This window comes from Xenopus laevis, chromosome 8L (genome assembly GCF_017654675.1).
Source record: "Xenopus laevis strain J_2021 chromosome 8L, Xenopus_laevis_v10.1, whole genome shotgun sequence".
NCBI classification, from domain to species: domain Eukaryota; kingdom Metazoa; phylum Chordata; class Amphibia; order Anura; family Pipidae; genus Xenopus; species Xenopus laevis.
The window spans coordinates 76,817,259-76,841,125 of NC_054385.1; the positions used below are offsets into that span (position 1 = coordinate 76,817,259).

Sequence of the window (23,867 nt, forward strand, 5' to 3'; positions counted from 1 at the left end):
CAGTTGACTCAACTTGTGGTGTAGTTAAACTACCATTTCCAGCATCTTACACTGATGATATGAGGTTTGGTGGCTGGATGACCCTTTATAAAAAAAACTGCTGTTGTTAAGGACTGTAACATGATCATGCAGCATTTTAAGGCAATTGTACTTTAGTTACACATACCAAGTGTTTCTCTAGAAAAAAAAACTTAGAACAAAGTCAATAATATTAAACAAAGTGTTCCCAAGTATGGATTACATAAATGGTAAGGTCACTGCATTTATTAAATGATTATTTTTAAGATCGTAGGACTAGAATAAAATTATAGTCAATCAAATATGCAGAAAGAGCTTTATACTTTCTGTCTTCTCTAACAGGAAAAGAGAGATGCTGGAGTGACTATTCTGTGGACTGTGGCACTGGCCACCATTAAGTGGTATATTATTTACTGTAAAACAGATGCTTTAGTTAAACATACTACAGTAATGTCCAAGATACAATCTCATCCAACCTTCCTGGCACTAAGATAGCTCTGATATAAACAGTGTTGCCTGTCTGCTGTATCTTTGCCAAAAGCCCAAAATTACTCCCAAAGGGTAAGCATTCCAGAAAATCATTTTCTAATACTAGCAAATATGGGAGCTGTGAGTTTACACATTTAATTTGCAAAGATGTGTCTATACAAGAAACATACCTACAAAGATACAATGACTCGCTGCATTTACTGCAGGTAACAATGGTAATAATGTTTAGGCACTGAAAAACCCACATATAGTAAGTTATAAAAGCATGAACAATTTATTTACTTTTTTACTGACAAACCAGGCTGTCCTGTTTCAGTAAAGTAGGTGAAAACCTTTTTATCCTGTGCCAGTAGAAAAAAAAGCCCTTGAATCCAGATAAGAACTTAAAGCCATCGTTGTCCAGAAATTTTTGCAATTTCAACTATGAATTAATCTCCTAAGTACCCGTTTTTTATAGACAAAATAATTTACCTCCTTAAGGGGTTAAAATACATTGTTTAAATACCAATGAAAATAAGTGAAAGGGCTGTATCATTCAGTGCAAGCAGCATTTTTTTAGGAAATGCTTCTAAAATCTGGTGCGTTAGAAAAATATTTTTCTGCATATCCCCAGTTAACATTCATTGCTTGAATACGTTGTGTCAGTAGAGAGGACTTATAAGGCACTTGGTATGTGGCTCATTCAGGATCTTTGGCCTCAATCATAAAGTTATCAAACTGTGTAAATTCAAAGGAGCTTGTCCCAATGGCAGCCCAGCCATGCAAAGGTCCTCCAGTCACAACTTCTTTCCACAAGGGACTTCCATTTAGCAGTCCAGATGCATTAGTACCCTGCAAAATAGCACACCATAAAGTTACTCTGTAAAAAATATTTGGGCCCAACACTAAACTACTTAAGCTGTAAGGTTAAAGAACTGGGCAATAAATTGTTATGTTAAAGGAGAAGGAAAGCTACAGAGGCATTTTATTGCCAATAGATTAGCTGCAATAGTGCAAGCTAGAATGCTATATTTATTCTGTAGAATGTTTTACCATACCTGAGTAAAAAGCTCTAGAAACTCTCTGTTTGTTTAGGATAGGAGCTGCAGTATTAATGTGGTGTGACATCACTTCCTGCCTGAGTCTCTCCCTGCTCTGGGCTCAGATTACAGTAGAGAAGGGAGGAGGGGGGAAGAGGAGCAAACTGAGCATGCTCTTGCCCAGGGCAATGAGGTTTAAACTGAAAACAGGAAGTCTGATACAGAAGCCCATGAGGACACAATAGAAGGAAAGAAATGTGGTGTTTCTTTTGACAGAGGACTCAGAGCAGCATTACTTTGAGGGTTTACTGGTATATTTAGGTGGACCTTTCTGATAAGGCTTACTTAGTTTTAACCTTTCCTTCTCCTTTAAGTGCGGATCAGCATTTGCTTTCCAGGAGCCAACATTTATTCTTTATTTTTCTGTGATGCTAGGGTGGGGTGTGAAATTACTTTGGAGAATGAAAGATCCTACGACTTACTTCACTAATAATACTTTATTACTGTCAGGATTTTACTATACTTTTGTAAACATCAATACATTCACACTTTTCCCTCAATGTTGTTTTGTGTAATGATAATTGTGTCATATTTAGTGCAAATTTCTAACGGGGTGGAAAAAAAGGAAAATCTATGCAAAATACAGCAAAATTAAAAAACTGAATGTTATAGTCTAAATTCTATAGTTTAAATAACAGTTTATTTACTTCAGCAAATTCCATCCACCTTCTTTATCTCCTACTTACATCAACATGAAGGGTCAGTGTATGCCAGCTTCTAGCACGAACACCTGCCAGCCCCTTGCACAGAACTATTTCCCCAACTGTGAAAGAAACTTCATATTATTCATTTGAAATGAATATACCATATCCACCTGCTCATTACCTAAAAAGCCAATTAGTATACGCATCTAACAGTCAGCAGCAGCAGATTCTTAAACAGTTTTAACCAGGTGTATTTGGGTGCTTCAAAATTAGACGTATGGGGGGGAGATGGGCATGAAAGAATAATGCACAGAAATGTAACACTAGTATTTTTAACTACATTTCCAGTATGCAAGTATATAGCAGTATTGCAGTGATAGACCTGTAGGCACAGATGTTAGGCGTCTATACTATATTATACCACTGTGTACCTAAGGAAGGGTTTTGTTCCCTGTGAATAGTTGTATAGAAGCCTGTGAATAAATGTTGCTAACATTTTCAGAAAATCTTCACATCAGGCAAAGTATAAGCAATGAGTTTTAGGATTCTCTCTCTCTCTCTCTCTAATAACCCACTTTATTGCTTGATAAAGAAGCGGGAGCTTCAAAACATTGCACTTTTTACTTCCTTGATAAAAGTTTTTTCTTGACAAACAAGCAAATTGTCTGGACTTTTTGGTCTCTCTCTCTCTCTCTTGAACAAACAGTGGCTTGCTAAAGGGGACTCCGAGCACCTCAATATTAAATACAGTGGATGCTGCACACCACTTTTTTTTTTTTTTACACATTTAAGCGCGGATGGTAGGTACTGGTTCACTGGATCTTAAAGCTTACACAGGCAGACTGTGGAATTGCAGTGCTATCAAAATTGCTTCCAGAGCCCCACTTGCAGAAAACAGTGGCCGAGACTGGTCAAGTTGCCCAACCATATTGCTCTGCTTATAGCCAGCAAGTTGCTTGCCAACCAACAAAAGTATTAATCAGTATGAAGTATTTATCAAGTACTTACTTAAATCCCCAGTGACTTTATAGGTGCCATCGGCAAACACCCAGAAAAATATACCCTTTGCCCTGTCAGTTGGTGAGCCTCCCTGATCAACTCTAGCAGCAACAAACACCCCTCCAGTTTCCACAGTCTCAATGTAGATGTCACATGTCACTGTAATATTGGACCTGAAATCAAGAACTGTATTAGCTACAACAAAACGTTATGTTAAATGTCTTTCTTGTGCTACATGCACCCACTATAAAAATGTGAAAACTCAAGATTAGAGCAAGGGTAGCAGTGCTATATAAAACATGTAATACTATTGGGGAAAATAAAGTATGTTATCTCTGATTATCTCTTGAAGGTAGAGAGAGAGTATAACTGTAAAATATCTGTAAACCTCCCATTAATATATTACAAAAACAGCTCAGGATACAAACCTTATTAAATTAAATAAAAACAACTTTTAAGTTCAAAGTCTGCAGGGTGACAATTGTCACTCACCATTGGTAGTTACCAATCACACTAATGGCTTGGTTAGCATCTGATGCCCAAGTGATTGGGCGCTGAGTAAGAACTTGGCGAAAGGTGAAGACATGATCACCTGGGTCAGAGGTATTTGTGAAATATTCAAATACACCAGACTGGTCTGCAAAATAAGGGGCCTCTGAAAAAGGAGGGTTTCCTGTAAAAGATAAAGCAGAACCATTAAAATCCTAAAGCTAAAAAAAAAAAAAAAAGATATCCCATTAACTGTTCCACAGCCAATATTTGTTCAATATTGCCATGTGTGGATGACCAAAGTGGAGTAAATAGACAGCTTGGTACTTGTTTATAGTTAAAGCAAATCAGAAATGTATTCCATAAAAGTTAACATGGATGGCTATATGCTGCCCACAAAAAAAAAAATAAAAAAAAATACCTGGGGTAAACCAAACCTCATTGCAAAAATGGCCCAGAAGGGAAGTGCATGTTAGTGCTTTTAACCAATTTCAACACTACCACCTTTCCCTTCTGGGAGTTGGACTGTATCCCGTTACACATAAGGTAAGGTGTGACTGAAGCTGCCCATATACGCAAATGTATAGTACAGTTTCTGTATTTCCTTATTATTCACTACCTCAGGATTATGGTCATTTTCTTGCAGGTTTATTTTTTGTCTATTTTTGCAAAAATAAAATGTCCCTCAAGTTTACCATACATGCCATATTTGAAGCCATATAAATCCCGCAGCATTATAAATTCAATTTAAAGGGAAAGAAGAGTGCTGCTAACTTACTGACACTGAAGTCATCCTTGTATTTTAGAGGGAAAGGTTTGGATTTGGGTGGATCAGGGAATGAACCCTTCTGTCCAGTCAACAGGGTTGTTACTGTGTAAACTTCATTTACCCCCAGCTGCAGTGTGAAAGAACCATTTTGTACCTAAACAATGTAAAAAACAGATATATAATATGATGTTATCCCAGGGCACCTTTAACCATCCAATACAGAAATCACAATCTATAAAACTGAAAAAGGGTTACCTTTACTGGAGTCAGCTTTTTGAACGTGACAGGTTTGGTGTTGTTGATGTCCAGATTTGAATACCAAACCTGCAGTTCTTGCAGGTTTTGCTAACAAAAAAAAAAAAAATAAAGTTTTCATGTCTTGTTTACTCAGATTCAAAGTAACAACAATCAAGACCAGTAACACTTTGCTACATAATTTACCAAAAGCAGTGATTATATTTAAAGTACCACAGCCTCCAAAGAACTACATTCTCAGAGGACAAAAAAGAAAACCACAGTTCAACGTTTGATGCCAACTTTCCAGAATTCAAATTTGTTTCTTTATGGACAAACATCACAGCTATCTTAAAAGTGTTTTTTCTTTGTCTGGAGCACTGATAACCTGTATTTGTTATTACCAACAGCATGCTGCAATCCAGATAATGCCCAATCAATTTCATTTTATCATCTGTTGATGTATCAAGCTATGCGCCAAACAATCAATACTCACAAAGGAGCCTTGAAGGTAGAACGTAGCATTCTGAGCTGAAACATTATACTCTGGCAGTGGAGGACGGATGCAGATAGAGTTGTTATGTGACTGTAAAGACAAGTAACATTCAGGATTATTCAAGGTTAAGAACCAAACTATCCAAACATACCAAGTTGACATACAATTTAGAACATTCATGCTCTCTTTGATAACCTATCTTTTATGATATTATCATACTAATAATGCATTAACACATTACTTGAAGATCTTCACTGTTAGCTAGATATAAAAAAAAAGAGAAATGCATACCTGTAAAAAAAAAAAAAAATTCTAATGTGCGTTATTTTACTCCAGTCTTAAACTAAGCACATTTTTTTAAAAATCAGATCGGTTGTTATGGGGGGAAAATTATGTCTTTGATCTTTTGACAAATGACTGCAATTAAAAATGAACAATCTCACCATGGTCTCGATGATAACGGTTAGGTTTCCCAGCCGGTCAGTCAGTGCTACATAGCTTCCACCTTTGTCTAAATGCCCAACCGTTCTAAGATAGTACCAGCCTGGCTGTGTGAACTGGGTAGTGTGTGCTTGTAAAAAACACAGAGAGGAAAAAAAGTGAAAACTTTTGGTGGTGCACTGTCAGCATTATAACAATACAAAAAACTGTAATAGGGATTCTATGGGGAAACACGTATTATATTTGCAATGCATAACTCACACACAGAATTCATAACCATTTGGGTGCATGTTTATAGCAATAACAGTTCCCTTTATTTCATAATTAAGTTGCAATCGTTGGATCAAAATCAGCTGGTGGGCAAAGGATTACTGAAGTATTTATCAGATATAAAGACCAATTGAATACGTATTAATAGCATTATTATTGTCAGTTCTGGTTTCAGACTGGGAGGCTTCCCCAAGTGTAAGGTCACACTGAAGTCGTCCAAAGTTTCCTCGTGAGGCAACTTAGGAAAACGAAGCGTCACGAGTGCCATGCTGCAGGCGTTTTTCATTGCAGCAGGCGGAAGACAAGGGGAAGCAGTTCGGGGGGATTACTTGCCCCAAAGAAGAGGCGATTAGTCGCTGGGCGACTAAATCTCCCTGAATCTCCCAGTGTGACCTTACCCTAAAGAGACAGGCATCTAACTGACCTCAGCATTCCAGTTACTATAGCAATTTGTAGGCTTTCTGCTCAATTTAAGTTAGGAAACTTCTCTTCAATAGAGTTTCTGTAAACCACTCCTTTCATTATCCTGAAGAGTGTGTCTATCAGTTTGCTTCTAACTGTGTGTTAAACCCATTTTAGAAGAAAAGATCTTGATATCAGTCTGTAAATTACCAGTAATCCATATGGGTGTTGATACCACATAATTTCCACTCCATGGCTCCTTGGCTGTCATCAGCCCTTCCAAACCAAAAGGTAATTGTTCATAGTAACTCGCCACCATATTCCAAGATATAGTCCTAGATCAACGGAAGGCAACATATTCATGAAACTCAGAATAAAATGACCCTTACTCTGCATCAACCAAGTACTCTATTTGTCTAGATGTACTGTATATGTATATGTTGTGAAAAATATCAGTCCAAAGGTTTTATGAAAGTCTTGTTTTTTTTTTTATTTTCAGCTTGCATCCTACCATGAGCACAAATGAAACAGCACAGCACACTGCTGTGTAGGTAGACAGGACCCACTCGGAGGAGCCTAGGGATGGGATCCTATATGATAAGCAGGAAGCTTTGATGTGATCTGGGGTTATTATGAAAGAAACCGGCAATTCGTTGATCCGTCAATGTGGTTTAAATCAAAATCGGTACATTTCTATCTTGTCATATGTTTTACATGGAACAAGCACTACATTTTCCTGCCATGTGTTCTGGGGGCAGTATAAGTGAAATTGGCATGTGTTCTTGAGTATTATATTTGTCCTTGCATTCTGGGGTATGATACATAGTATTTGCCCTGGGGTACTATAAAGGCACGTTGTATATCAAATGTCTTCTATTGGTCTAAAAAAAACCTATATACAGAGCGGAGCTGTGCCAACGGCTACAGTGCTTGCTTCCTTTTACAGTAATTTCCCATTTAAAAACCTTCAGCCCCAAATTGCTACATGGGTACTGAATATATGGAATTAATCTTTGTGCAGATACGAATTGCTGCGCAAACAAAATCTTTGGAATTGTCCCATGTGTCATTGCCCTATGTTATATCAGCAAGCCCCCTTAAAACACAAAGAATGAAGAAGTTTATGATCTGTAAAGAAAATTCTCAGAATTTGTTTGTACATACTGTATCTCTCAGTGTCTGTTTTCATTAGTTCAAAAAATATTTTAAAAAGAAAATACATTGGACGGGCAGTTGGCATGCCTGCATTGTACTGTGGCAATTATTAAAAGACACTTAGGTTGCTTTACTCACGAAGTCATGTTTCCATTCACATAGTTTTGGTTCAGAATCCGAGCCCAGCAACCTCCACCAACCTCATCATTGTAAGTGCTGTAATCTTCAGAGGCCCAGAGCGTCTTTCCTGTCTGAATAGCATCTTGTGCTGCATGGGTTCCAGGATAGTGAGCACTGCATTTGAAGTGGAAAAAAAAGACAGATTAACATATATTGGGGAGATTTATCTTATTTTATGAACTGAAAAGCTCTTTCTAAAGCTGTTGTAGTAGAAAAAAAAAAAGTATTTTTTTTTGCCTCTTTTTCATAAATAATCTATTATACTAGAGTTCAGGAGAGCATTTTAGTGATTAAAACTAGAGCAGCAGCATTTTCATACATTTCACATTGCAGTAAGTGGGAGGGTGCAGCAGAAGATAAATGAATATCTTCACCAGCTGAAATATGTCTTCTGTGTTGCATAACCCTAAATACCCATAAAGCATTCCTATTTAAAGGGATCACTCCCATATAAGATAACTTTTAATATGTTTTAGAATTGCTAGTTCTCAGAAACATTTAAATTGCTCATCATTAATTTTTTTTTATTATTTGCCTTTTTCGTCTGCCTCTTTTCAGTTATTAAATGGGGGTCACTCACCCAGGCAGCCAAAAACTATTGCTCTGTATAGAAGTTTATTATCATTGTTACTTTTTATAACTAATCTTCTAATGATGCCCTCTCCTATTTATATTCAACTATTTAATTCACACCACTGCCTGGTAAATAGGGTAAACTGGACCCTAGCAACCAGATAGCTACTGGAAACCCAAACTGGAGAGCTGCTGAACAGAAAGCTGATTAAAAAAACAAAACAAAAAAAAAAAAACAATTGCAAATGGTCTCAGAATAAATCATACTAAAAGTTAATTTAACTACCCCTTTTATTTATTTCTCTTACTATAATTTATATATCAGAATACTATATAATATTTAACATGTGCCGAACAGCACTGACATTTTTTATTTTTATAAACATAAAAATTTTACGATACTGTGGTTTGCTCTGTTTTTTTCATCCAGATCTCTACAAAGGGCAATGTCAAACGGTTGATTTGATTTCACACTGTATAAAAAGCTGCGTTTCAGTTAAAACTATGTTCTTTTCATTTAACAATAAAAAATAGAAGCTGTCATGCTACTGTAGTGTGAAAAGTAGAATTTCAGAACCATTCAAAAACGTATTAAATGTAATACCATTTTACAGTTAAGTCCATAAATATTTTAACAGTGACACATTTTTTTCCTCATTCTGGCTCTGTATGCCACCACCATGGATTTGAAATGAAGCAATCGAATGTGATTGAAGTGTAGACTTTCCGGTCAAATATAAGGGTTTAATAAAAATATTGGATGAGCCATTTAGGAATTAATTTCCTTTTCAAGAGCTCAAAAGTTCTTACACAAACTAACAATTCTTAATATAACAATTATTTTCAATACTTTGTTAAAAAAAATCTTTGCAGTCAGTAAATGCCTGAAGTCTGGGACCCACTAACACCACCAAATACTGTGTATCCTCCCTAATGACGTTTTGTGTCTCTCTCCAGTTACTGCTTGTTTCTTGATTTCGGCCTTCAGTTTCACCTTCAGCAAGTAACATACATGTTCAGTTGGGTTGAGGTCAGGCGGCTGACTTAGTCATTGAAGAATATTTTCCTTCTTTGACTTCCAAACTGCAGTGTGTTTTGAGTCAGCCCATCTGTACTGTGAAAATGTACAGTTTTTGCAGCATTTGGTTGAAACTGAGCAGATAGTATAAACCTATTCATCTTCCCTTCTCCATACTCGTCTTATCAGTCTGATACATGCTGAGCTTCTGTCCATAAAGTATTGTTCCTGAGCTGGACAGGCATTGCTAGATATTTTCTGGCAAAGTATAATCAGGCCTTTCTTTCCTTAGGTCTTACCAGTGGTTTGCACCTTGTGGTAAATCTTGTGTATTTACATTTATGAAATCTTCTCTTGATTGAAGACTTTGACAGTGATACACCTACCTCATGGATAATGTTCATGGTTAGACATTGTAAAGAGGTTTGTTTTGTTTATGGAAATAATTTTGCCACCGTCCATACAGCTGTCTTCCATGGTTGTCCATGCCTTTGGTGTTGCTAAGCTCACCAGTACATTCCTGAACATCCCTATAACCGAAGGTCTCTATAAAAATATATTGCATATGTAAAACACTGCCTCATCTAAAGAAATCATTTTCATAAAAATATTTCTTTCCTAGTATTGCTTGCCATTGGATAATTCTAAATACAAAATAGTCATCCTTTAGGAGATACTAGTTCAAATAAATTGGTGAACTTTGCCACAGTCACCCCACAATTAAGCATATATTTCTAACTAATCACCAGAATAGTTAATGGCACAACCGAACACAAGAAGCACCTGTGAAAAAATGGGCATCACATAGGAGAGGCATGGGTGTAAAGTTTGACGACCCTTTTTGTGGATCCTGGTACATGACACCCAGCCAACAACATGTTATAAAGTACAGGGACCCCTTGTATCTCTGCATGCTGCACCTTGCATTTGATTCACAATAACAATTATGCAACATGTGCAATTAAACTTAGGTGCAGTTACTTAATGTAAATAGACCTTACACTATGCCCAATAATATTAAATAAGGTCCTAGGCCTCAAAAACCTATGATACAGTCAGTAGATTGAATAAAATAAGTGTCTCTCGCCTTTCAATTAATTGGCTTCATGTAGTATTTCTGTAACTGCGTAACATACATACCCACATACCTCTATTATACTATTTTTTACAGTGAAGACTACCTATATATATATATATATATATATATATATATAAAATTGTCTGTGGTGTCCGCACTCCTTAGCTTGTGAGTTCGAGGTGCACGATCAATAAATCATAGATAAAGGTTGGAAGGATCAGCACACTCCATTTTGCGATGAACAAAGTGTTTTTTATTAAACACACATAACTCCAACGTTTCGGTTCCGCCTGGGAACCTCCTTGATAAAGGTTCCCAGGCGGAACCGAAACGTTGGAGTTATGTGTGTTTAATAAAAAACACTTTGTTCATCGCAAAATGGAGTGTGCTGATCCTTCCAACATATATATATATATATATATATATATATATATATATATATATATATATATATATATATATATATATATATATATATATATATATATATATATATATATATATATATATAAAGAAAACATACCTACTTCTTAAAATATCATGATAGCTTCTGATCCACACAAACATACCAAGTATAATCAGCATTCCCCAAATGACTTTTCTAAAGGGATAGCTCACTTCCATAAAACCAAACATAATTAAAAATCCCTTTTTTATAGTTTGAGACTGAAGTTACTCCATGTGTGGCATTTTGAGGCAGATAATTAGATAACCGTTATACAATCCCCACCCACATCCCTAAACCGTGCACTGATAATCTGATCAAAAATCAAATAAGTTATGTTTTTCTAACTAGAGGTATGAGATCTGTTATCCAGAATGCTTGGGACCTGAGATTTTCAGGATAAGTTTTTTTTCCCCGTTATGTGGATCACCATACTTAAAAAAACCAACAAAAAAAAACATTTAAAAATTAAAAACCGAAATAGGATATTTTTGCCACCAATATGGATTCCTGCAGCGCAGTCATGTTCAACTATGTTCCTGTTTAATTTGGGAGATGGCTGTCCCATAATTTCGTGCATTTGGATATTAGGTTTCTGGATAACTTAACCCATACCTGTATTATGTACATCTATTAAACCTTCTGAATAGCAGGGGAGCTCCTGTGACAACTTTGAAGATCTGGATGATTACTATAGAGACGCCAAACCTTTAAGCTGGTGAGAAAATGTCTGTATATACAATATTTCTAGCCATTTTAATTTTAAGGGTTTAATTAATAAATATGGGCTATGTTGTGTGATAAAAGATGCACGAAATATTCACAAATATAGATTACCTTTAATTTTCTCCACTAAGCAAAATAACTATCACATTGCATTGATGTTTCAAAAAGAATAGATTACAGATTCTGCAAGCAGAAGATTAAGCTACATAGACAAAAGCAACTATTTCCACGGGTTGTTAGTTTACCCTTTCACTCTGGCACAACTCAGCACACATTGTTAGGAAACCATGACAGAAGGCCATACCCTATAACATCGACCACCCTGAACAGCTCAGGATCCTGCAGCATATGAAAGGCGATGGGTTGCCATAGGTTATCGCTGGCTATGATCCCCACATGCTCCAAATTGTTTTTATCCAACGTGTAGCGCAAAAGCTTTAAAGGCAGGCCCAGGCATTCAAGAAGAGAAGAAAGAGATTCTTTTTAAAAATCAGATTTTTAGCATTGTCTTTGCAAGATTTATTTACATGCCCGCACATCAGCAAACAAAAGATTGGGTTCGATATAATAATGCAGTGACAAAGAAGATGTGATGAGAGATGCTGTACAGGAAAATTCTCATTAAATTATATATTTTCACATTTGTCCAGCCACATAAATAACTAAATAGCATGCCATTTGTTCAGATGATGCGTGAAGTTCTCTCTAAATTTAGAATCTTCCAAATAATAAAAATAAAAAAAAACAGAAAAGTGACATTCATCTATACTGTACATGTGTACAGAAACTTTTTTCCCCAAGATGGTTAATATTGTTTGTACATTTTCAAAATATTTCCATATCCCAGCAATCATGGGGCAACATTTAAAACACTCCTATATTATGGCACAAAGGTTCCACAATAACCTAAAAAGGTGGGTGAAATGTTTTTAGGCAAAATTCACACCTGTGAGTCATACTTTTAATGTGACTCAGTTTGATAATTATTAAATGCAGTGTTTCTAAGTATGACTATCCATAGTAATCTATTTTCTACTAAATGGCTTCCATGCAATAGGGGTTATACTAGGCAACAACATATATAAGGCCACTGAAACATTCCCAACCCATATTAAAAAATAAAATATAACAACAGATAAGAAATGACTTATTTACTAACTATAATCTAGTTTATCTATTTCCTAACAGTTTAAAAGCAATTTGTAAACAAGTGACAAGATTTTAAGTAATGACAAATATGCTGGAATATGTTTTCTTACGAATGTGCATTTAGTAATAAATCAGTTTTCATTGAAGGAAGAGTTATAGGCATAAAATGCAGGGAAATAAGAAATGAGTTGAATTTATATACAGTATACAGTTTATCAATGTTCAATGTTTGATCAGGATCCTGTTTTCTTCAGATTAAACACACACACATACAAATGGGCCAAGACCTGCACACATATCATGTTATTAATTTGTGTACATATTAAGCTATTTGACATTATTTTTTTACAGTAATTGTCAGTGTATTTTTTTTATTTGCCTGGAAAACAATGATATTGCTGAATGCAACAGACAAAGCTACATGCTTGCAGACTAACACAGAAATATTGCACACAAGGAAGCAGGAAAGTAGGTAAAACATGGCAGAAAACGGAAGCAAGTGCTGGAGCACCCAATAGGGTCCATGCACGATGAATTTGCATACATATCACTAGTAGGTGCAAGGTGCTTTCTGTACTTTGTGCTGAGTTTTTAATCTGCTGCAAAGTGGAAAGCGAAGCTCAAACATGATCACGGGACCCTATGGCAGGGCCCCCCGTCACCTTGTCTCCTCTTGCATTTCCAATGTTGTGCATACTGTATGCCACTCAAAATGAGTGACACCCAATGTGGTGCCCATCTCTCCCCCTTTTACAAATGCAGTGCTGCCAAATGCAGGCAAAGCTGAACAAAAAAAAGTAAGGCTACAAAAAGCACAAAATCTTATGCTAAGGGTGCAACACACAGGGCAAGGAGCAAAATGCAAAAACAGCGTGATTTCACACTTTCTCTAATGTTTTGTAAACGAGGCCCACAATTTCTGTTGACATTCAAAGCCTTTCCGGCTGTTTTTGTAAAGTCATTTACACTTGAGATAATCCAGTAATATATGTTTTTAAACCAAGTACTATACCAGTTAGAAGTTTCAATCTTCAAATGAGAGTAAAGGGTAGATATAATAAATGCTCCTGTACACTAAACGAGGATGCCACAGTAAGTACTAAGTAAGTAAGTAAATATATCAGTGCATGTGATTGTGTATCCATCAAGAAGTTCAAAACTAACATAGGAAAGTCTATAATTAGTGTTTATATCAGATAGACGAACGGACAAAATTATGGATTTGTTAAAACAGCTTGTTGCTTCTTCACCTGTATCGCTCCCACACCTTTTTTTTTTTTTTTTTGGAAGAACGGAAAGCTAAAACATGTATGGATTTTGTGTATGTCACTAATCAAGAAAGGCAACTTTGCCTTAAACTAATCATCTCTTTAAACAAAATACATTTTTACTGCTAACCTTGCCATGGCTCCAGAGTGGGCCTTTCCACTGTATTGCCATGACAAAGGGATTCAAATTGTGAAATATTTTGATTAATTTAAGGCAAAATCGCCAAGGACATTTAATGTGGTAAATCACAGTAATTAACAGAATTTCCAGTGGTACTCCAAAGTCTCTCATAATTTAGAAAAAATACAATTTAAAAAAAAATCATATTTTGATATTGTTACCACAAAATGTATTTATTTCTTTAAAAAAGAAAAAGAAATGAAAACAAGAGCATTTTAGCCAAACCAAAACTGAAATTAAGAATACTGTCGCTGTAACCAGTTAGCCCAGAGAAAAAAAGAATGGCCAAACCAGACAAAAGAAAAATACCAGGATAGGTTCCCAACTGAAATCATGCAGCCTACAGCACAAGTTTCAAAGCAGAGTAGGAGGGCATAGAGTAGCTGAACACATGCCATGTTGTAGACCAAGAGACTAATTTACAGAATGTTACCACCATGGATAGGATATGTAAAAAGCACCTCAAGATCTATCCTACAAATATAACTTACCCTATGACCTGTACAGCCTCATTAAGATAAGGATCAATTAGCACGTCATGCGCAATCCCCCAGTCTCCATCGGCAGCGATGATGCCAACGTTCGTTAAACCCAGCCTGTCCAAAGTATGCCGCAGAACCTTTGTAACAGATGTTAAAGACTGGCAATTATTGATAGACTTCAAAAACCAAAGTTAAATTCCAAACTGGAAAAATAAATTGCAAACTGAACTCATTCAAACAGAATGCAAAAATCAGCAAAACTCTTAAATGATTGGTATTTTGGCAGGGACTTTGGAAATAAAATAAGTTTTAATTTAAAGATGTGGAGGCATCAGCTACAGCAAATGCAGAAACAATATTAGCACCCTAGGTCAAATATAATTTGGTGTAGGGATAGATCCGCTTTGTAAGAACAACAAATTGGTCAGAAAACATGATTTTGTAAGTACATGTATCCAGGTAGGCAATCCTTTACCAGGAAACCATTTTCTATAAGAGTGCATTTCTATAAGAGTGCATTTAAAGCAAATTATTCTACCTTGGGGATTCTAAAGATCCCTTATACTGAAAACTCTAGGTCCCAAGCATTCCAGATAATAGGTCCTTTACCTGTACTAAAATAAAATATTTGATTCACAAGTCAGAAAATGACAATGGCTGCCCAAGATTCCAGGAAACAATCACTTGACAAGTGCTTACTGATTTGGAAGAAAAGCTACAGTGCTACAGCCACATAATAGGAACTAGCCAAAGAGCACAAGCCATTATCATATTAGTCTATTGGTTATCAATGGCAATGCAAATAGAACGGCAAATAACAGCGGGAAGGAATCACTCCCAGAATAATACATTGGTCCTACTAAACATATAAGCCTTTGCATTTTGCCAAAGCTCAATATAAAAATTTCCAAAAGAGGGAAACACAACAGCTTAAACAATTACATGAAGAAAAAAAAACCTTCAAATTGTCCCATGAGACTAATATTTCATCTTAATAAAATACCATCTCAACAAGTGAATTCCTAGCAGCAGGAGAATGCCATATGCTGTAGTTTTTTAAAGTGTTAATGTTGCTTTACATTCAGGGTTCCAGTTCTAGTATAGAAGTACAATGAGCTGTTTAGCTGTCAGGGAGTCACAACCATATTGTAGTGTTAGCCTCCATTATTTAGTTACTGTAGTGCATTCATGCTCCATTGCCAAAAACTGAACATTGAAAAGCAAAGCAGACAGAACTCAGCAGTTTAGCAAAAAATTATATTTTACTAAAGCTAATGAATAACACAAAAGCTTACTGTTCTTACCTTTATGTATTTGATGTCATAGGCTCTCTCATTCCAAATCTGAAAAAAAAAAAAGTAAGATAAGTACATACAGAATATCTAAATTCTACTGTTGAGTAATGTGAAAGAATCGGCTACTAGCTTAGTTAGCTTTATTCTAGTCTGCACAGTGAAATCAATTTTTAGTTATTATTTTATTATTTCATTCAAACATTACAAATATAAAACAAGCATCAGCCTTGTTTTAAAGGACCCTGGTTTGTCATGTAGATGGTGGCTTCTGCACATCACTCCCAACATTTTAATTATCATATGAGGTACAAATTTGATGGCACCCTAAATACGCCCAGTCACTACCCTGACCTGCCCACACTTCACCCAATTTCCCATAAAGTATTTCCCTGTTTTTACATTTTCCCAAATTTTACACCATTTTTTCTGGTTCCCTGAAAAGGATAAAATGGGGGTTCTACTGTAGTTCAGAGTTGTTCAGTAACATGAGATCCCTGGTCAAGAGTTTGACCATACATTTGCATGGCATTGTAAATAGCAAAGAAATGTCTAAAGAGCTTTAGTATTGCTAATCAACATAAAACCAGAAAACTATGGAGGTTTTCCCATCAGTGGCAAGTGAAATGTAATATTCTAGACTCACCCCAATGTAGTCTATATCTAAATTATGATATTGCTTGGCGCCTATAATCCATGACACAACATAGTAAGCCGTCACATCAGGAAAATCATAAGGCCAGTTTTTGCCATAACCGATCCAGCCAGGAAATGCCCAAGGTAAACCTAAGAAGTTCAACAAAATAAAAAAAAACAAAAAGTAAGAAGAGTTTCTGAAGTCTATGTGAAAGTATATAAAGTGTGTACAATTACTAATTTTAGAGCTGATGTGGTATGACCCTAAACATACATTATAATTAGTTACAGGTTTATAAAACAACACAGTAAATAGGGATTTTCTTCCTATGTGATAAGAAATAAGAAAAATATAAGCAATGTTTTGTACAAATGTTATAGCTTAATTAGACTGAGCAAGGTTCAGGCCATTTTCCAATACTTTGGTGCTTGCTCTTTCAGGTAATTTTAGTAGCAACCAGTAGAGGGTGCTTTCTGGTGTTTGGTGCTACATGTTTGGGCTAATCAAAATTATGTTGCCACAAACACATGAAATATTATGTTTGATATTGCCCTAGTAGTGCCATGTCCACCCTCCAAAATGCAGCAGTTGGAAACTGTTACCTATGAGTTTAATTGCAGGATTTCGCTTCTTTGCCTCTTTCATCAACCACCATTCATAACCTCGGAAGTAGTTCTGATCATCGGGGTAGTGCATATGAGATGGCTCTGTTCCATCTATGGAGAAGAATTTTATGTTTAGGCACAAAGCAGAAAAATCAGAAAAAAAGCGTGAGCTGGCATCAGTTAACTTGAAACAAAAAGGAAAAACGAAAAAAAAGTGTAAAATATACTTGGAAAGAAACATTTAAAATGTGTAGTAAATAAATAATTGTTACTTATTATAAAAGCTGATAAACAGAATGGGCAGTAATAGTTACTTTTTACAATATTACAGGAAAATGATTATAAATTGTGGACTGCCAGACAAACTAAATTTTCTATATAGAACTACATCACAAGAATTTGCAGGTGGCGCTGTTGTTTCAAATTCATTATTTTATAGTGTTAGAGCAGTGATCCCCAACCAGTAGCTCGTGAGCAACATGTTGCTTTCCAACCCCTTGGATGTTGCTCCCAGTGGCCTCAAAGCAGGAGCTTATTTTTGAATTTCTGGCTTGGGAGCAAGTTTTGGTTGCATAAAAACCAGGTGTACTGCCAAACAGAGCCTCAATTTAGGTTGACAATCCACATAGGGGCTACAATTACAGCCCTTATTTGGCACTCCGGGAACATTTTTCATGCTAGTGTTGCTCCCCAACTCCTTTTAATTCTGAATGTTGCTCACGGGTTCAAAAGGTTGGGGATCCCTGTGTTAGAGCTAGAAAAAAGTATTTTATGTAAACTGCAAAAGTGCTTAGAAGAGCATACATTGTCTCCAGTAAGAACGAAAGGTACTATTAACCAACAATGTATTTTTACCATGCAAATTTCAGTTTAGTTGGTAATTTGGCCAGCTGCAGAGTACGGTAAATATGGAAAATGTTACAGAATGATCAAGTAACATTTTTTTTTTTTAATACTTTTTAGTACACAGAACACTAGGACTACCGTACAGCATGCATAAAGTAGTGCTTTCCTCATGTTGGAAAGTACCCCTTATTTATACACCTTTGCCATTAGTTCTGCAAAGTTAAATAAGAAACGAAGATCAGGCAGCTACTTACCAACATTAGGGGCATATTTTTTAAGGGTTCTAATTTTTGCATTTTTTTATGGTCAAATTCGAATTGTAAATTATCCAAACTCGATTCAAAATTGAATTCAAATTTCGAGATTCATCAAACTCTGGCCCTTCAAAAATTTGACTATTCGCCACCTAAAATCTGCCTGAGTTCATCTATTAGTCAATGGGAGAGGTCCAGGGATCAATTAGGACATATTACTAGCCTTCCTGACATTCAAGTTTTTTTATAGAGAAATTGATTCAAGTTTTCGAGTCAGTAAAATTCATTAGAGTTTTAGATTCTTTCATTAAAAAAACCCCAATCAAATTTTGAGTATATTAGAATTTATTAGAGTTTAAAAAAACTCACATGAATTCAAAATTCGACCTTTGATAAATGTGCCTCTAGAAGTAGTATTGGGCTATATAGTGAGTATTTTTACTTTCTCTGAAAATGTCTCCTCTGAGGCAGTAAGAAGGAAGCCTTGGTCAATATTTACATAGTTAAACTGGGTTGAAAAAAGTCCATCAAGTTCAACCCCTCCAAATGAAATATGTGGCCCACATAGCTCTTTCTACATGGTGTGTGCGTGTGGGAAACATGGGGCATAGCACTGACTTCATTAGTTTGATGGCTGTCTTAAAGGGGAAACATAGCCTCATTTTGAAAACTCTACTGAGGCTACTAATTTACTGCCTGAGCAGGAGAGTGGAATAGTGCTGGTAGATCAGACCACAGGAGCTCTACAAAAAAAAGAAAAAAAAAAGCACAGCCTGAAGTTCATTTAGGTCATGCAATGGTGGTACAAAATTTGTAATAATATATATATGTAACATAAATGTCCCCTTTAAATGTTTTTCTATTACACACACTGGCGTACAGCATCCCACAGGAAGCCATTAGTAGGAGGTGCGAACTAACAGAAAGTCACTATTTGCAGTAAGCCCCAGTGCAAATCTGGTTAGTATTTCAAAACAGTTTTATCATCTGTGAAATTTATTTTAATAACATCTAAATAAACTTTTTTTAAAACAAAATGTTGGTGTAAAATGCAGGAAACCTTAAAGGTGGGGTTTATCTATATTTTTAACATTTGGTGCCATGTTTAATGCTTATTACAATGGAATACATAGGCTGCCGTGGTTTACAGAATTCTGTGTACATGCAGTTATAAAAATGAGGGTATTATTCCAGACAGTGCGTTGAGAATTACGATTATGGGGTACATGATTATGATTAGGGTGCCCATCTGGTGGTATTTTACAGTCCTAGCTGGTAAAATACAAGCCAAGGCCAGAGCCAGTATTACATTGTAATTGCTGGTAAATGTGTAACTACCTATCATTAAGCACTAGGGCTGCCTTCAACCCACTCTAAATTCCTGCTTATTACCCATAATCACACATTTCCTGTTGCTTGGCCTCCAGCCACTTATGTCACTGCTTCACCCCCTTTTGCATCCCACCCCACCAGTGATCTGCAGGGAAAACATACATTAACCTCTTAATAGTTTCATTAGTCAAATACAAAAGCAAATGGGTAGAAGCAAAAGCAAAATGGATGACTCTTATTTATTCAAGTGTTTCCTTTATTTTGCAAGATACTATTGTCCCAGTCTTGGTTTTCATTATTAAATCATGCAAAGCATTCTGGGTCAAGACCTGACTGATTAATGCAGTCAAGTATAAGACATAATTTTTAGTCCAAACCTGTAGAAAAGCACTCTGCTTTCAAACCTAGCTCACTTTTCATAGGTTACATGAATCCCTTGCATGACACACATTCTACATGTGACTTTCTAGCTGTTGTTGGACAACCCCCACTTAATGATGGAACGCTTGGCCTATAATTCCATGATAGATCAATCCCACACACACTTCACTTTTCAGGAAATTTTAATTATAAATCACAAGAAAGATATAAACCCTATTAACACCTTGTGACTATGAATTACCATATAGCTGCCTGTTGCTAACTTATTTCAGATAAGTGAAAACAATTAAAGATGTATTAAATGGTACCTGTTGTTTGTGCATCTCCTCCAATTTCAACCTTGAAGATGTGCAAAGAGGCACCAAAATTTGGCTGAAAAGACAGTATAAAAATTAGGCTTATTTTAAATATTTGTTCTTGGTAACATTCTACAAATTAGAATATAATTGAAATATAATATATTATTATTCTAGCCCTATTTTTTTATTACACCTGACAATAAAAGAAAAAGATACAGAAATATTTGTTTTTTCCTAAACATATATTTTGACAGTATAGCATGATGATGCCCAACAGACAGCCCAGCTATGTCACTTTAAATAACATAAATAGTAATTTCCAAACTACAGTAAAATTACCCATCTGCAAAAATGTGCATTCCTAAACCCCCCAGCAGTCACAGGGACTAATTCTCCTTTTGTTAGACCGATAAATATTTGGTTACACAAAACAAACTAAAGGCAATCCAACAGCTATGGTGAAATCTTACCTTGAACAAATAATCCAGGATCTCAGTTCTTTGTGGTTCTGGGTAGTTAACAAGAAGACGGGATGTTGCCTAAAATCAACAGATCAATATCTAAGTGTTAGATCTGTTCTCATTTAATAGGATGTGGTAAACAAAAAAAAACACTGACATCTGCTATTTCTGAGAAAAACTAAATAAAGATCTGGGACAGATATACACAATCAACCTACGCTATACTAGTAAATATATGCCTTGCTATTTAGATTCTGCCTTTCTTTCATGATAAATTTTAAATGAATTCTGTCACCCCAAAGATTTCCCCATCCCCTATGTCATGGACAGGTTAAGGCCAGAAAAAAAAGTGCCAACTCTAATGGAAGCCCAACCTGGCAAAAATGGTGCTTGATGCAAATGTTATTACAGGTATGAGACTTGTTATCAAGAATGCTTGGGACCTGGGGTTTTCCAGATAACAGATCTTTATGTAATTTTGATCTTCATACCTTAAGGGTTCAAGCACACGGCAGATTCGGGGAGTTTTAGTCGCCTGGCAACTAATCGCCTCTTCTGCGGGGCGACAATCTCCCCGAACTGCCTTCCCCGTGCCTGCCGCCTGCTATCATGACAAAACACCAGCGCCAATGCACTCGGACGACTTTGGAAATCAACGACTAAATCTCCCCGAATCTGCCCATGTGCTTGAACCCTATGTCTACTAAAAAATAATATATGATTAAAGGGGAATTATCGCGAAAATGAAAATTTAAAGGGGTGGTTCACCTTTTAAGTTAACATTTAGTATTTTATAGAATGGCCAATTCTAAGCAACTTGTCAAAAGGTCTTCATTATTTATTTTTTATTGTTTTGGAATTATTCACATTCTTCTTCTGACTCTTTCCAGCTTTCAAAAGACCCCATCTAAAAACAAATGCTCTGTACGGCTACAGATGTACTGTCATTGATACTTTTTATTACTCATCTTTCTATTCAGGCTCTATCGTATTTACATCCCAGTCTCTAGTTCAAATCATTACCTGGTTGCCAGGTTAATGTGGACCCTAGCAACCAAATTGCTGATATTGCAAACTGGAGAGCTGCTGAATAATCCAAAAAACACAAATAATGAAAAAAGCAAAACAAATTGCAAATTGTCACAGAATATCACTCTCTACATCATACTAAAAGTGAAGTGAACAACCCCTTTAATACAAGCTTCATCATATTGAAATACGAAATTCTCTAATATTAATAATATCTTGTTACTCTTCACACTCAACCTCTCAGCGCCTTTTTCTTTTCATGCAGGAGTTGGGAGTCTGATTTTGAATCCAATATATCTTTTAGGGGGCTTCCTTTTGCCTAGAAGATGTATTAGAGCTCACTCTATTAAAATCACCAGAAATCTGTTTCTCTACATGCAGGATTTGTGCAAAAGTCAGTTATTTTGTTAGATTTTGTTTGTGCTGAAGTCGGTTATTTGAATGAGCTCTAATACATCTGCTAGGAAAGGAAGTCCCCCTATAAGATATATTGGATCTAACTGTCAATAAAACTCTGACAACCAATTGCTGCATGAAGACAGAATGAAGAGAAACAGATGCAGAGAGAATGATACTGAAGATAAACTTGATTATTTCAGAAACAGTACAGAATTTTTAATATATTATATATTGAAAATTTCTTATTTCAGTATGAAGAAGCTTATATGAAATTTTAATGTTCGCAATAGTTCCCCTTTAAAATAAACCCAATATGCTGGTTTTGCTTCCAATAAGGATTAATTGTATCTTAGTTTGGATAACGTGCAAGGTACTGTTTTATTATTACAGAGAAGGATGACATTTTAAAAATTTTGGATAAATTGGATAAAACAGAGTCTATGGAAGATGGCCTATCCATAACATGGAGCTTTCTGGGTAACGGGTTTATGGATAACGGATCCCATATCTGTATAAATATAAAAATATAGGAAGGCCAGTATTTTTTTCACATTTTTTGCCAAAAAGGGTAGGAAAAATACCCGTAATTTGGATCTTCATACCTTAAGTCTATTAATATATACATACATACATACACACATATATATATATAAAATAAAGCTATCTCTATACCAAATGTAATGATCATACATTGCTGCTAGCATAGAGATGTTTTTCTAATGATTAATGTGACAGTTTGCGATTTAAGAAGAACAATGTCTTTTCTACCAGCACTGTATAATCATGGAATGTTGTTTGGGGATTTCTTTATTAAGTATATTGATTTAAATGCATATAAAAATTGAGTGTGGGTGATATTACAGGATCCGGTTTAGCTGAGATGCAGGGCAAAGGGAATTACATATAGTTTAAATCACAAGACTAGGTAAAGCTGAAAGGGTATGTAACATGAGAGAGCAGGGCAGATGAATGAGCAGCAATCAGTATGCAGCCCATAATAATGATGGATGGCAGAGGCATGACATCACTCAGAGGAGGGGCCAGGGATGAATGGGGAAGCTGGGACCTGTCAGGAAAAAGTAAGAAAAGCTAGAATAACTGACATTACAGGGATGACAGAGGAGGATGGGACCTGTCAGGAAAAAGTAAGAGGGCTCCCGTAACTGAAGGGTCAAGCAGGAAGAGATACGTGAGGCAGGTGGAACCTGAATGAGTTCGGAAAATTGTTACCAGCAGTGGGGGAGGTCCAATAAAGCTTTCTTAATAATGTGGATATTTTAAGAGTATGGGGGCAGGATGCACATTAGATTTTCAGCTGTGACATTTTGGTTTAGGCTTCCGCATACCAGACAGTGCCCTGAAGTTGTTCGGCTGCTCTGCTTCCTGGTCTCCCTGCTACTAAACACTTACACCTCCTCCGCTGATTGCTCCGATCCCATCAAACATGCGGCCAAGCCCTCCGAAATCATCTACTGAATACTGCGCCGGGGCTCCTGGGGCCAACAGCAACGCCAGGCAGAGAATAAACATGCCCTCACCACAACCTGGAGCCCTCCTGGAACCAGCCGGCACTGTCCCCATCACGGACTGAATCTGTCACCTGATCGAGTCACGTGACCCAGGAGGAAGTATTCTGTTATTTCACTTGTTTTTATGAACACGTGATGCAGGATAAAAGACAATGCAGGGCTTTCATAGCTGCTCACTCCAGTGATGTGAAGGCTTATATAGATTTTTTTATGAATAT

At 36.2% G+C, this 23,867-nt stretch overlaps 1 protein-coding gene across 3 annotated transcripts; it reads right to left on the reverse strand.

Annotated features, from left to right (window-relative positions):
- Positions 1-249: 249 nt before the first annotated feature.
- galc.L (galactosylceramidase L homeolog) lies at positions 250-23,743 on the reverse strand. Of its 3 annotated transcripts, none has more exons than XM_018230389.2 (17): positions 23,531-23,743; positions 20,702-20,770; positions 20,241-20,304; positions 17,117-17,230; positions 16,524-16,663; positions 15,890-15,928; positions 11,810-11,940; positions 7,624-7,779; positions 6,541-6,665; positions 5,661-5,788; positions 5,218-5,307; positions 4,743-4,832; positions 4,497-4,641; positions 3,722-3,902; positions 3,239-3,402; positions 2,273-2,349; positions 250-1,338 (listed from the first exon to the last, which is right to left on the reverse strand). In XM_018230389.2, exons 1-17 carry the CDS (start codon positions 23,699-23,701, stop codon positions 1,186-1,188), a joined length of 2,037 nt encoding a protein of 678 aa, XP_018085878.1. In that variant the 5' UTR covers positions 23,702-23,743; the 3' UTR covers positions 250-1,185. The 3 variants fall into 3 exon arrangements, with proteins under 3 accessions (XP_018085878.1, XP_018085879.1, XP_041428940.1); XM_018230390.2 differs by lacking the exon at positions 11,810-11,940 and adding an exon at positions 14,595-14,722; XM_041573006.1 differs by having other exon boundaries at positions 23,659-23,722.
- Positions 23,744-23,867: the final 124 nt, after the last annotated feature.